General features: G+C 36.9%; 1 protein-coding gene across 10 annotated transcripts in view; it reads left to right on the top strand.

Moving 5' to 3' along the window:
• HPS5 (HPS5 biogenesis of lysosomal organelles complex 2 subunit 2) overlaps positions 1 to 13,714 on the top strand; it is a 45,138-nt gene that overhangs the window by 6,214 nt on the left and 25,210 nt on the right. For all 10 annotated transcript variants that reach the window (XR_015797102.1, XR_015797103.1, XM_088146025.1 and 7 more), the window contains exons 5-12: positions 463 to 655; positions 1,422 to 1,555; positions 3,686 to 3,901; positions 4,896 to 4,967; positions 5,893 to 5,981; positions 9,840 to 10,018; positions 11,421 to 11,579; positions 12,124 to 12,283. Coding sequence is in view for 8 of the 10 variants with exons in the window: in XM_088146025.1 (XP_088002151.1) it covers positions 463 to 655; positions 1,422 to 1,555; positions 3,686 to 3,901; positions 4,896 to 4,967; positions 5,893 to 5,981; positions 9,840 to 10,018; positions 11,421 to 11,579; positions 12,124 to 12,283 (1,202 nt within the window). In the remaining 2 variants the exon portion in view is untranslated. The remainder of the gene's footprint in view (positions 1 to 462; positions 656 to 1,421; positions 1,556 to 3,685; positions 3,902 to 4,895; positions 4,968 to 5,892; positions 5,982 to 9,839; positions 10,019 to 11,420; positions 11,580 to 12,123; positions 12,284 to 13,714) is intronic.

Here is a 13,714-nt window from a genome sequence, read left to right as displayed (position 1 = left end):
AAGGAGGATGAAATACTTAAGGTGCCAAACTATGATTTGTCTGAACAAGGCTAATATTATTTGTCCTTCAGAATAAGTGGGAGATAAGTGCTGCTTAGAAATAACTCATGATACTTCAGCATGTTCACTCTGGCCCTTTTTCATGCATAATGTTCACAAGAAGATTTTGAACTTTATTGAATATATTAGATAGGCTCCAGAGTGTTCTGTCTGTGAACAACATTCTGTTTGTGCAGTGGGATCCATTGGAGGGGAATTGTTAAGAGGCATACAACTTTTTTTTTATTTGTTTGTAAGGGCTAACCATTAGCTGGCAGCTGAAGGATTTGAAATTGCTTCATTTTATAATTAACATTATGCCTCAGTTGTATCGTTTAATGTCCAATGACATATTTGCTATTCATCTTGCTGGAATATATTGAATGAATTGTGGCTTAAAAATAGTAAACCTTATTTTCACAGTCAAGGCCTTGTTGTTGTATGGGAATTGAATCAAGAGCGTCGTGGGAAACCAGAGAGGATTTATGTCTCCTCTGAGCACAAAGGCAGAAAAGTAACAGCTCTTTGTTGGGATACTAATGCACTCCGTGTTTTTGTTGGTGATCATGTGGGGAAAGTGTCTGTGATCAAGATTAATTCCTCCAGACAAGGAAAGGTATGTCCTTACAGAATTTTGAACATAAGAGCCAAGCCTACAAATATTGGCAAGTCTTAAAAGTTAAGATTTCTGATCTCCAAAATATTGGCTTCTTTTTCAACTCTAAGATAGCACAAGCCCCAACCTTGGGAGGTTAATGGGTATATTTTTGAAGGAGGTCCTCCAAAGATTGAAGGATTTTCCCTCTATTCTTCTCAGTTTCAAAGTCAGGGAGAGGTCTAGGTCTGATGATGATTGCCAGGGTGAAATAGAATATTTTCATGGTAAGCATAGGAGGTCAATTTGTGAGTTGCTATATAAAGGGAAACACTGGTTTCTGGTAGACTTTTGGGTTCAAACGTATTGGGCCCAAATTCAGCAGTTTAGATTAAAAAAAAAAAAACAACTACTGCACACAGAACATGCATTTTGGGTATCTTGGCACTCTTATGGAGAATTCCATTTTTTTCTACATTGTGTAAGGAGATAATATCTAAACTATGATGTAGATTTCAGTTGAAAGAAGAAGCACAGTTAAAGAAGCTGCCATGCACTCTGTGCTTTTTTTCCTCCAGTGCATATTAATATTTAGAAAAACGCTTCTGCTGATCCTTAGATATTAATGATGTGCAGCCTTACAAAGATGAAATATATGTAATGTAAGTTGGTTTCTTTTGCTTTTGTTTTCTTGAACAATTTAAGTAATTTAATTTTGAAACTCCTCTATGAATGGAGTTCTGTCAGGCATGAAAAAAATGAGTGCACTTTCCATTTTTTTCTATAGGTCACTACTGCATTTGTGATGTTTCCCATTCATATTATAACCACGGTTGATTCTCGTGTGGTTCAGCTTGATTATCTGGATGGCAGGTTGCTTATTTCTTCTCTTACTCGCTCTTACTTATGTGACACAGAGAGGTAATTAAAATATAAAGTATTGTCTGTGTGAAAATTTGATCCAATGCAGGTAATCTGCAAGGCACCTTTGAAAATAATACCTTGCACTTAGAAATAAGGGCAAATATTTTTGTCACACATCTGAAGGTAACATTAAATTATATCTGTTAGATCAAGAGTCTCAAACTCAAATTGTCATGAGTGCTTCACGGGGACTAGTTAATTAGCCTGAAGGCTACAACATGGAAGCCTTGCATACAATGAGATAATAGTTTCAAGTGAGTTGTAAGTAAGGAATATCATAATCTGCCGTTAAACATGAATTAAATACTTTTTTAAATTGCAAAACAGAGCTGCAAAACAGATATTTTACAGTGGCTACTTAGTTGGCAGCATTTTTCATTAACTAGAACACATGACATAAGGCAGCTTTTGTTTTTTTTTCTCCTTGCTGAGCAGATATCTTTCTTTCCTTCAGTTATTCCTTTCTTTTCTCTCTCTTTGCCTGGCAGAATTCTCTCTCCCTCCCTCCACAAAGAGATGTTGCTTGCTTGCTGTCTTTCTCACATGTTGCCCAGACCCTCAGTTTGGGTGGTCAGATCCAGCCCTTCTCCTTGGTTACCTCATCCTACCCTTTCTCCAGTCTCCTAGCTCATCTCCGCTGGCCAAGCCTTACCTCCCTACTGCCCTGGTGCTATCCCAGAAGCAGCGTCCGCGGCAGATCACATGAATAATAATAATTATTTATTAATTTTATATGCTGCCCAACTCCCAGTGACTCTGGGTGGTTTACAATTGTTAAAACATTTAAAAACAAAAAACAATACAAAGAATAAGACAACACAAGACAAAGGAACAATGATGGCAAGAATAAACCCAGAAGGGAACAGAAAGGAAGATGCCATGCTGGCTTGGGAATTCTGGGAGTTGAAGTCCACACTGGTTAAAGTTGCCAAGGTTGAGAAACACTTATACCCTTTGTCTCAAATGCAGTGACATTAAGGGTCATGTAATTTAATATGCTGCTTGGGTAAAGGGGGTATTCTTTCCTCCTGAATGCCCATTAAATATAAACATATTTCACTTGTGCCACTTTATATCATTTGTGTGAATGCTAATAGGTAAATATAATGATTTGAGGGGGGTTATTTTTTAAGTTCCTCATCTGGACTATCTCAGCTGCAGTGGACACATCTATTATTTCAGAGGGGTGTCTAGATGAATATTTTGTTTGTTGTATCCAAAGTCCACTAATGGGTATCTGTTAAATTGAGGTTTCACTGTAACTATTTTTCCCACATAATTTTAATTGATTAAAGAAATTTCACATCATTTTACCCCTTACAAAGTACTATTGCCAAACATAATTGCATATACCCAAGAGCTGATTTTAATATCCATCACCCTTTTGAAGATCATTCTTATTCCTTTACATTACTTTGAATAAATGCTGATCCAATTTTAGTTCCAATTCTTCTGTTGCCTATGCTAATTTGAGCGCAAACATTTCATGGTAACTATGATGACAAAATAACATTATCAAAAAAGGATAGTGTTATTAAACAAAAAGCTTTGTATCTTGCAGGTATTGCACAAGTAAAAACTGTAGTTTGTAGGAGTTTGTCAACCTTTTCAATCTGAACTGTTTCAAGCACAAAACTTACAAAATTTCCTATGTCAAGTGCAGAACCTCTGAGTGCAAACTGGGCTGTTTTAGCATTTTGGAAGTGATTTGCTGTTGAAGCACTTTCAGAAATGTTCAAAATGGAATGTTGTGCAATTAAAAATGGTTTGAATTGATTTATCAAACAAGGTAGCACAGCCAAGTTCTCCTGATTACATCATGTCAGCCTCCTGTGCTTTGTCATACATTGTTCCTGCAAGTTCTTCAATTTTCAGGAGTGGCTTTTGATAATATAGAAAAGTAAAGGTTGGGGAAGGAGACAGGAAAGCCCTATTGACCTAAAGGACTTCCATTTTTCTGAAGTTGGATCTAATTCCTTATATTTTATAAGTGAGGTACAAACTTTGCCTATTATATATACACATATATACATTTTAGTGGAGATGTGAAGGCCCTTAAACCTTTGGTTTTTTATAGTGTTGTTCAGTAAATTTTCTTCTAAAGTCTCACTATTTCTGGTTAAATAGGGAAAAGTTCTGGAAGATTGGAAATAAGGAAAGAGATGGTGAATATGGAGCTTGTTTTTTTCCAGTTGGAAAGAGTTGTGCAAACCAACAGTCACTGATATATTGTGCAAGGCCTGGTTCACGGATGTGGGAGGTGAACTTTGAAGGGGAAGTGCTAAGTACACATCAATTCAAACAGCTGTTGTCATCACCACCTCTCCCTGTTATTACTATCAGGTATTGGTTCTAATGCAATCATGAGATGTCTAGGCTTGAAATCTAGGGAGGATCAGGCCTGGTTAGTACTTGGAAAGGATTCCATCAGAGTTCCATGTATAGGCTATAGTGAAGAGTTGAAAGAAAATCCAAGAAGTCATCAGTGCCAAATTCTGTCTGTGATCTTGATGTAGTCATTGTGATGATATATGTACAAGATCATGAAGATTATGTAAAGATGCCTTTAAATTGATGCCAGTTGAAATGCTTCTAAAATTTCAGTGCTACTTAGCATAGGGAGAGATGCACAACAATGATAACGCAACTGCTTATAACATCTTTCCAGACTAGCACATTTTATTAAAGAGCTTAAACTTTTGTGAGTATTGCTCACATTAACCATCTGGTGAAATGAGCTGTAGCTTACAAAAGCTTACACCTTTCAATAAAATGTGGTGTCTGAAAGGTACTATCAGACTCCGACTCCTCCTTTGTGGTATATGTTCACAGAATCATTTAGGAAAAGTGATACAGGCAGGCAGAGATACACAGTTTGAGCCATTTTTAATGATACACGTATCTTTTTGTAAAAATGATTATGTAGAAAATCCTGACAATATCCAGCTGTAGAAATATTGCAAGAAGTAGATTTATGTTGGTTGAAGTCGCACCAAGCTTTCAGATATTTGTCTGAAACTGTCTATAAAGTTTCACTTACAATACCTATATGGGTAACAGTTGCACAAAATATTCTATCTATTGTTATAGATAAGTTTAATTAGAAAAATACATTTAGGTGTTTGGGAACATTCTAAAGAATCAATAAAGGTTGGAGGAAAAAAAATAAATGAGTAGGTTCAAGAGAAGATTATAAAATAAAGCTGTTCAGAATTATAAGCAGTACTAAATATTCAGCACATTGTTGTGATTTAACAAATTAATTCTGAAGCATGAAATAAACCTGATGCAATTAGTAGAACTAAGTCCTAATAAACATAAATGTTTCCTTTTAAAGGGAGGATCCAGAGTATAACATTTCTGCGTGCTCTCCTCAGTCCTTGGCATTTCCCAGGCTGCTTTATTTAAGGTAGATGTAAAGCAACATATTATCTATTTCTACAAATTGAGAATTCTTAAATTTATATTTATCTCTTTTACATATTTAAGAATTGTGTTATATGTCATTTATATCCAAAGATGTTCAGATTAGCTTACATTGCTTCTTGTTCTGTTTTATCTTCAAAGCAACTCTGTGACATTAAGAGATAGTGACTTCACATATTGCATTAAGCCATGGTTTGCCTAACAATATTTATTGAATAAAGGGAAATTGGCTGGGTTTGTACAACATGCAAGCTATTTAATCATGGTTTACAAAACACAATAAATAAGTCTCTGTACACAGCCAAAATCCAAATAAATCACATTATGAATTTGCAAGATGTGTGAATTGGGATAGCAATTGGTTAAAAGTCACAGTGTTTTCTTATCAGAATTGGGATTTAATGTAGTCTTGGATTAATCTACTGTTGTAAGTGCCACATAATACCGACTTAGAATTGCATTGTCATAGGACCAATTTCTGTCAATTTTTATGAATCACAGTTCTGCTCCTTTATTTGTGATAAAAACATTTCTTGCCCTAACAACAAGTATGACATGAGCACAGTGCACTGTTTCTGTGCTGCAAACCTAAACAGTGGTTTCTCACATTACACTATTATCATCTATGCATGTTTATTTGGAAATAATTATTTGAGTTCAGTGGGGGATTTGCAAGTTAGAGGGCAGATGAGAACAAATCCTATGCTCTTGGATAAACCAGTGTGCTCTGTTTGAGAGGAAAGGTCTTTTTCCCACCACCTATTTCTAAGGAAGTGAATGCTTCTCATCATGCAGTGGTGACATTCCCATTTTGAGTATTCAAAAATGAAGAATAGTATTGGTGAAAAACAAATATAAAATATTTTGGCCACTTACATTTTCTTTACAAGCATTCTGTTTCCTTGCAGTGAGCACTGTATAATGACATGGACAGAAAGAGGCATTTATATTTTCATTCCTCAGAATGTCCAAGTTCTGCTCTGGAGTGAAGTGAAAGGTAAATGTATAGTGAGCTTCCTTGAAAATGGCTTTTATACATACGTGAAACAATGCAGATGAATTTTTAGGCTCTCCAAATATTATCCTAGAGAAGTTTTAAGCATTTGTTATAAGACAAATCACAATTTAATACAACTTCAAAAGCAATCTCAATTGCAAATGAGCTTTACAGGTAGTCTTAGTTTAGCAACTGCCTCGGTCAGTAACCATTAGCTGTTACGACAGTGATGGAAAAGTAACTTCGAGACCAATGCCTGCATTTAACCACCTTTGCAGCCTCTCAGTCATGTGTTTTGGCATTACAGTCAGTCAGTAGCATTGTCCTGTGCGTGACCCATTTTTTTCTTCCCCCACCCTCTCACAGAGTGGAGAGATTGCCTAAACAAGCTATCTCTTTCTGAGCTGCCCTTCTCCTCAGCTGCTAAAAAGTGCTAACCACAAGTTAACAAGCTCAGCTGTGTGATTAGAATCCTCTAGCTGGCTCCCAGTTGCTACCTAAAATTGACAAGACCCTAATAAGTTTCACACCTTTTTGTTTGCCTCCTAAGGAGCTTGCCTTGAGCATGCTAGGCAAACAGCTGGTGCTAGCGCATTCCTTTGGATTTGTATTCCCCATTGTGTGCCTGCTTACTCTCTTGTAATCCCTTCCTCTCCAATGAATATAAATACAAACATCAGTTCTCTTTTTACTAATTATCCCAATGCCGAGGTGAGCATTCCAAAGGGTGGTGGTTTGCCCTTCTACTCAGCTTCGTTGTGAGTCAAGTTCTGGAATATTCTCCAGCTGCTTGGGTCATATCCTTCTGATACTCTAAAGCAAAGGAAAGCTGAAGTAAAATCATAAGCACAGATGTGGCCATGTGATTTTTCACTTAGCAACTGCTTCACGTAATGATCATGTTGCTGGTGCCAATTGTGGTTGTTAAATGAGGACTACCTGTATTATGTCCTGTACACTTACGTCCTAATAGATGTGTCAGACATATATTGTGCACACCCAGGACTTAGTGATTTGGATTTCTTATTTGAGCAGAGTAGTGATTGGGGGACACGGTGGCGCAGCGGCTTAATGACGCTGAAAGTTGCCGGCCGGAAATGGTCGACGCTTCAGCGGTTCGAGTCCAGCCTTCGCATTAGCAGGGTGAGCTCCTGTTTCCTCCCCAGTTCCTGTAAACCCAACAGTTCGAAAACTCATGTGAGTAGATAAATGGGTACTCTCACTCCAGTGGGAGGAAAAATGCTGGCGGCGCCTTGCAAAAAGGAGTCAGGAGCAGTTGCCGGTAAGCGTGAAAAACTGCACGCGCCCGAAAAGGGCGCGAAGCAACAGAAACCCTGCCTCCTGAGCTCGCCAGCTGGGCTCTGCTCTAGGAAGGAGGCTCTGGCAAACCACTTCCGAAATACTTGCCTTGAAAACTGCAAGGACTCGTCCAAGCAGTCACTGCAGAGCTGGTAACGACTGAGCGCAGATTAAAAAAAAAAAAAAAAAAGTAGTGATTGTTTTGCTGGTAATCTTCCCTCTCTTTTTGTTTTCTCTTTTATTTATTTCTCTTTGTCATTTTAAATATGATTTTATATAGCTGAATGTAAATTAGGCTCAAATTATCCTTTTTTATCTTTTGTGTCTTAGAAATTTATGACCAAGATATCAAAATGATTTTGATTGCTAGCAAAATTATATTAAAATTAAAGAAGGTTCTTGAAGTTCATCTAAATGGGTGAATGAAAAATCAGCTTATGTCCCCATAAACAGGCAATACACATGAATAATGCAACATGATCAGTCACAGAGAACTAAAAAGGTATCTTCATACATGATACATTCTGTAGACAAGTGTCAAATTCAAGTTTATAGAATCTCATTGGAAAATGTAATTTATATATTTACTGCATATGGACATGTTGTAAACTGTTCCAAACATGCACATCAAGGAAAAGGTATGATACCTTTATGATTTTCCTAGTTCTGCGTTTATTTCTTCACAGACAGTGATGATCAGCATATGAAGGAAGTCCTCACTATAAGGAAAGAAAAAAACCCAAATTCTGTGTTGCCTAACTGGGATAGTCTAGACACCACAGCAAGGCAGTAGAAAATTGGCTGTTTCTGAGGCAGAACAGATACAGTGGGGCAAAAAAATATTTAGTCAGCCACCAATTGTGCAAGTTTTCCCACTTAAAAAGACGAGAGAGGCCTGTAATTTTCATCATAGGTATACCTCAACTATGAGAGACAAAATGGGGGGGAAAATCCAGAAAATCACATTGTCTGATTTTTAAAGAATTTATTTGCAAATCATGGTGGAAAATAAGTATTTGGCCAATATCAAAAGTTCATCTCAATACTTTGTTATATATCCTTTGTTGGCAATGACAGAGGTCAAACGTTTTCTGTAAGTCTTCACAAGGTTTTCACACACTGTTGCTGGTATTTTGGCCCATTCCTCCATGCAGATCTCCTCTAGAGCAGTGATGTTTTGGGGCTGTCGCTGGACAACACGGACTTTCAACTCCCTCCAAAGGTTTTCCATGGGGTTGAGATCTGGAGACTGGCTAGGCCACTCCAGGACCTTGAAATGCTTCTTACGAAGCCACTCCTTCGTTGCCCGGGCGGTGTGTTTGGGATCATTGTCATGCTGAAAGACCTAGCCACGTTTCATCTTCAATGCCCTTGCTGATGGAAGGAGGTGTTCACTCAAAATCTCACGATACATGGCCCCATTCATTCTTTCCTTTACACGGATCAGTTGTCCTGGTCCCTTTGCAGAAAAACAGCCCCAAAGCATGATGTTTCTACCCCCATGCTTCACAGTAGGTATGGTGTTCTTTGGATGCAACTCAGCATTCTCTCTCCTCCAAACACGAGTTGAGTTTAGACCAAAACGTTCTACTTTGGTTTCATCTGACCATATGACATTCTCCCAATCCTCTTCTGGATCATCCAAATGCTCTCTAGCAAACTTCAGACGGGCCCAGACGTGTACTGGCTTAAGCAGGGGGACACATCTGGCACTGCAGGATTTGAGTCCCTGGCAGCGTAGTGTGTTACTGATGGTAGCCTTTGTTACTTTGGTCCCAGCTCTCTGCAGGTCATTCACTAGGTCCCCCCATGTGGTTCTAGGATTTTTGCTCACCATTCCTGTGATCATTTTGACCCCACAGGGTGAGATCTTGCGTGGAGCCCCAGATCGAGGGAGATTATCAGTGGTCTTGTATGTCTTCCATTTTCTAATTATTGCTCCCACAGTTGATTTCTTCACACCAAGCTGCTTGCCTAATGCAGATTCAGTCTTCCCAGCCTGGTGCAGGTCTACAGTTTTGTTTCTGGTGTCCTTCAACAGCTCTTTCGTCTTGGCCATAGTGGAGTTTGGAGTGTGACTGTTTGAGGTTGTGGACAGGTGTCTTTTATACTGATAACAAGGTCAAACAGGTGCCATTACTACAGGTAATGAATGGAGGACAGAGGAGCCTCTTAAAGAAGTAGTTACAGGTCTGTGAGAGCCAGACATCTTGCTTGTTTGTAGGTGGCCAAATACTTATTTTCCACCATGATTTGCAAATAAATTCTTTAAAAATCAGACAATGTGATTTTCTGGATTTTTTTTTCTCATTTTGTCTCTCATAGTTGAGGTATACCTATGATGAAAATTACAGGCCTCTCTCATCTTTTTAAGTGGGAGAACTTGCACAATTGGTGGCTGACTAAATACTCTTTTGCCCCACTGTAAGCTATCATCTTGCCCTTCATATGCCTATAAACAGAGAATTTTAAGAGGAGAGCAAGTTTTTTCTTAATTATGATATATGTGCAGTATTTGAAGTTGGTTTTGGACTGATCTCATAGTATTTTTCTTTCTAGATATCTATGATATTGCAGTATATAAAAATGAACTCTTCTGCTTACATACCAATGGAAAAGTCTCTCATCTCTCACTTCTGACAGTTGAAAAATGTGTAGAACGATTGCTTAGAAGAAGCTTTTGGACTCTTGCAGCCAAAATGTGCTGTCTTTTCCAGAATTCTATTGTTTTGTGTCGGGTAATCAATGTTTTTATTTAATATTGTTTTTATTTAAAGTTTAATATGTTCTTTTTGTTTTAAAAAATTCTGAGAGCTTTTTATTACAATATAAATATCTATTGCTATGCTATCTTATAAGTTAACACATCTTAAGAATGTTTACAGAAGACTTATTTCCCCCCTTTCCCCTGTGTCTCCTTCAGAGTCTCTAGGGATTTCAGAACTCCTTTGAACCATGTAGGATGGGGGCAGGAGCTTTTCTGGAAGAAAAAGTTTTTCCAAACATGTCATTTTTTTTAGCTCAATACTTTTAATTTATGAAGATCAAATTATATTAAGACAACCTAAGATTGTTCATGTTTATTCAGTTCATTATTCATTTTCTGTAACATCAATTTTTAATAATGCAGTTTTATTGTTTCTTTAATCTCTTCAGTATCAGATACATATTATTTTAATTCTTTTTGTTTCTGGTATGTTAACTATAATTTTACTGAAATTCTATAAAATTGTTCTTCAATAATCAGTTTAAACATTTATAAATCCTATATAAATCCAAATGCAGGTAGTCCTTGACTTAAGAACCATTAGTTTAGTGACTGTTTGAAGTTACAACCGTGCTGAAAAAAGTGACTTATAACTGATCCTCGCACTTAACAACTGTTGCAGCGTCCCTGCGGTCATGTGATCAAAATTGGGGCACTTGGCAACTGGCACATATTTACAATCCCTGGGTCACATGATCGTTATTTGCAACCTTCCCAGCTGGCTTCTGACAAGCAAAATCAATGGGAAACCATGTGATTCACTTAATTGTGTGATTCACTTAACTGCATGATTGTCAGGCCTAGCCCAAAGAACTCATGGAGACCATGCAGGTTCAATCAGCAAGGTTTATTTGCCAGCACCTGTTTACAGAAATCTTCTCAGACTGACCAGCAGTTCCCAGGCACAACTCTCTACTGACTTCTGGAATGTTTAGGGATGGGCCAGCTTTCTCCGCTTATTTCCAGAGCGTTGCTGTGGAGACGAGAGCACCGTTTTCACCCCCCTTCCTCCATTCCAGTCCATCACAATGATTCACTTAATGACTGCTGCAAAAAAGGTTGTAAAATTGAATGTGGTCACATGATGCCTTGCTTAACGATGAATTTTCTGGTTCCTGTTGTCATAAGTCGAGGACTACCTGTAGCACTTTTAGTTACAAATTATTTTCTGTATTGTTTTGGTTTTTTTATATTGTTTTTAATTGCTGTGAGCCACGCAGAGTCAGATATTTGAAATGGGTGGCTATATAAATTGGAAAAATTAATAATTAATAAATGTGTTATATGTCTCCCCAAACAAATTCAAAACTCTGCTATAACTTTATAAAGCCTTGAGTTTTTTTCCCTCAGACATTCGTTTTGTGCATTGTTAGGCAAGAAAGATTCTTCCTGTAGATAAGCTGGAGCATCTGAAGTCACAGTTGGATCTTTCAACAGAAACTGATCTCATTACTCAACTTGAAGAACTGATCTCAAAACTTGAGCCTTTAGATTCTGCATGCAGCAGCAGAAGAAGCAGTATTTCTTCACACGTAAATATGTTCCTATACATTTATTTTCATTATATGCGTTGCATTAGATATTTTAGGAAGTTGTTAAATGTATTACAATCTTTTAAAATGGAAACTAACATTTGGATTGTATGTTTTATCCCAAGAGTCTAATGACTTGATAGAAAATTAGAGCACGGTATGATTCAGAAAAAAAGTTAATTCAATGTGTATTTTGCCTATAATAAAAATACTCTGTGAGACTGAGATTTTCCTTCTGCAAATGACCTTTGCTATAATAGCACTAACAAGGCAACTTGCTGTATTTATTTATGCATGTATCATATGTATTTTGGGATACTGCTATACTGTTGGGCTGTAGAAATGAATAATGCCACATATAAGCCCTCTCTATACATTTCATTTACTTGGAAAATTAAAATTGTAATCTTTCCTGTTAAAATCTATAGGCCTTTAAAACAACTTGGCTTTGATTTATCATAAAACAAATCTTTTAATCTACATTTAATTCTAGGTGCTGCTTTATAAGAGGAGATTCAAAGTTTACATTATGGTTTCTTAACAGGAGAGTTTCAGCATATTAGATTCTGGAATTTATCGTGTTATTAGTAGAAGAAACAGTCAGTCTGATGAAGATTCTTGTTCCTTACATAGCCAAACCTTATCAGAAGATGAAAGACTGAAAGAATTTCATGTACAACAAGAAGAGGAGCAGGTGGAACATGGTAATTTAAATATTTGTTAAATATTTTATAAACATGCAGTTGGACATTCTGTGATTACTTGGAGAACAAAGTTGCTGGTAATTCTGATCATTTGGCATCATTTGAAGTTTCTGCAAATGTCATTGAATTGACATTGTGATAGGTCTGCATTGATTTTGAATACTGATTTCATATCAAGACTAAATGATAAAAAAGACAGCATTGTGTACTATTTTTTGTAAGTCTTCACCCATATCTTGGGTATTTCCTCTCTTTGTCCCCTTTTCTTGCCTAGCCATAGATAATTCTGAATCTTAATGAGCTGTCAGAAGTTAGCTGATCAGCTAATTCAGTGGCCAGCAACACTCATTGTTTTAAAGCAGAATATGCTTTCTTTGGTTTTGGCTTAGTGTGTTATGAGAGTTAAACCATGGTGGTTTGTAAATCACAGTATTTATGAATTTGGCCATTTTGGCTTGTTAAAACATCATGGTTTAAAAATTAGACATAATCTTCATATATTTGATACATTTTAGTCTATTGGAGAATCCACATTTGGAGCAGTTTCCCTTTCTCATTAATACTCTATTGCTTTTGTATAAAAGCAGAGATATGCAAAATCCATAGATTGGGGAAGAACTCGTTGATTCTGAAGAACTCTGGAATGTAATGTTCCTCTCTGGACCATGCTGAACAAGATTAATATACTGTAAAGTTCTATACATTGTAGGAGGAAAGCTGTGTTACTTTACCATAGCCAAAAAGCAGGAGTCTGGTAGCATCTTTTTTGATTAACAATGTTATTAAAAGACATAAGCTTTTGTGGGATGCAGCTCACTTCATCAACTGCATCTGATGTAATGAATGGCAGTTCATGAAAGCTGCTTTTTAATAAAATTTGTTCGTCAACCACCTTCTGTAGTTTTGTATACGTTTGAGTCATTTGCCATATGGCAATCTTAAGATGCTGACTAGGGTAAGACCGTGTTTATTTTGTATGCTGTGCTTTGTGAGCACTTTGTGCTTTGACTTATTGATAATATTCAAGCCAAGAATCTATAGGAGTTCTGTAGGTTTCCCATCCAAGTACTAATTAACTTAACTTTCAAACCCAGATAAGGCCAGTTAAGTACTGTCACCTTCTGAGATATAATTTTCACACATTATAATTTGTGTGAAAATTCACTGATAACTAAGTTTTGCATGTTTCTGTATAAAATTATACGTACAAATTCATTTAGACCCGCTACGTTATAACATGTGTAATGAAAATCTTTTCTATTCTTGTTTGAATTGAACCCATTTCTTTTAGAATATAAAGTCTTTTAATAATTGGTGTGCAGTTTGCTTAAATTACAGTGTGAAGAAACCAATAGAGGTGAATATGTGTAGCTCAGGGTTGAACTGTGGAGTCCTTGGGGTTCTCTGAGCTTGGTTCTTTTCTTGCAAATG

This window comes from Python bivittatus, unplaced genomic scaffold, assembly GCF_059951505.1.
Source record: "Python bivittatus isolate LINGU-HERP-01145 unplaced genomic scaffold, Pbiv_v1 ctg000480_np1212, whole genome shotgun sequence".
NCBI lineage: Eukaryota > Metazoa > Chordata > Lepidosauria > Squamata > Pythonidae > Python > Python bivittatus.
This window is presented reverse-complemented; position numbering and strand designations above follow the sequence as displayed.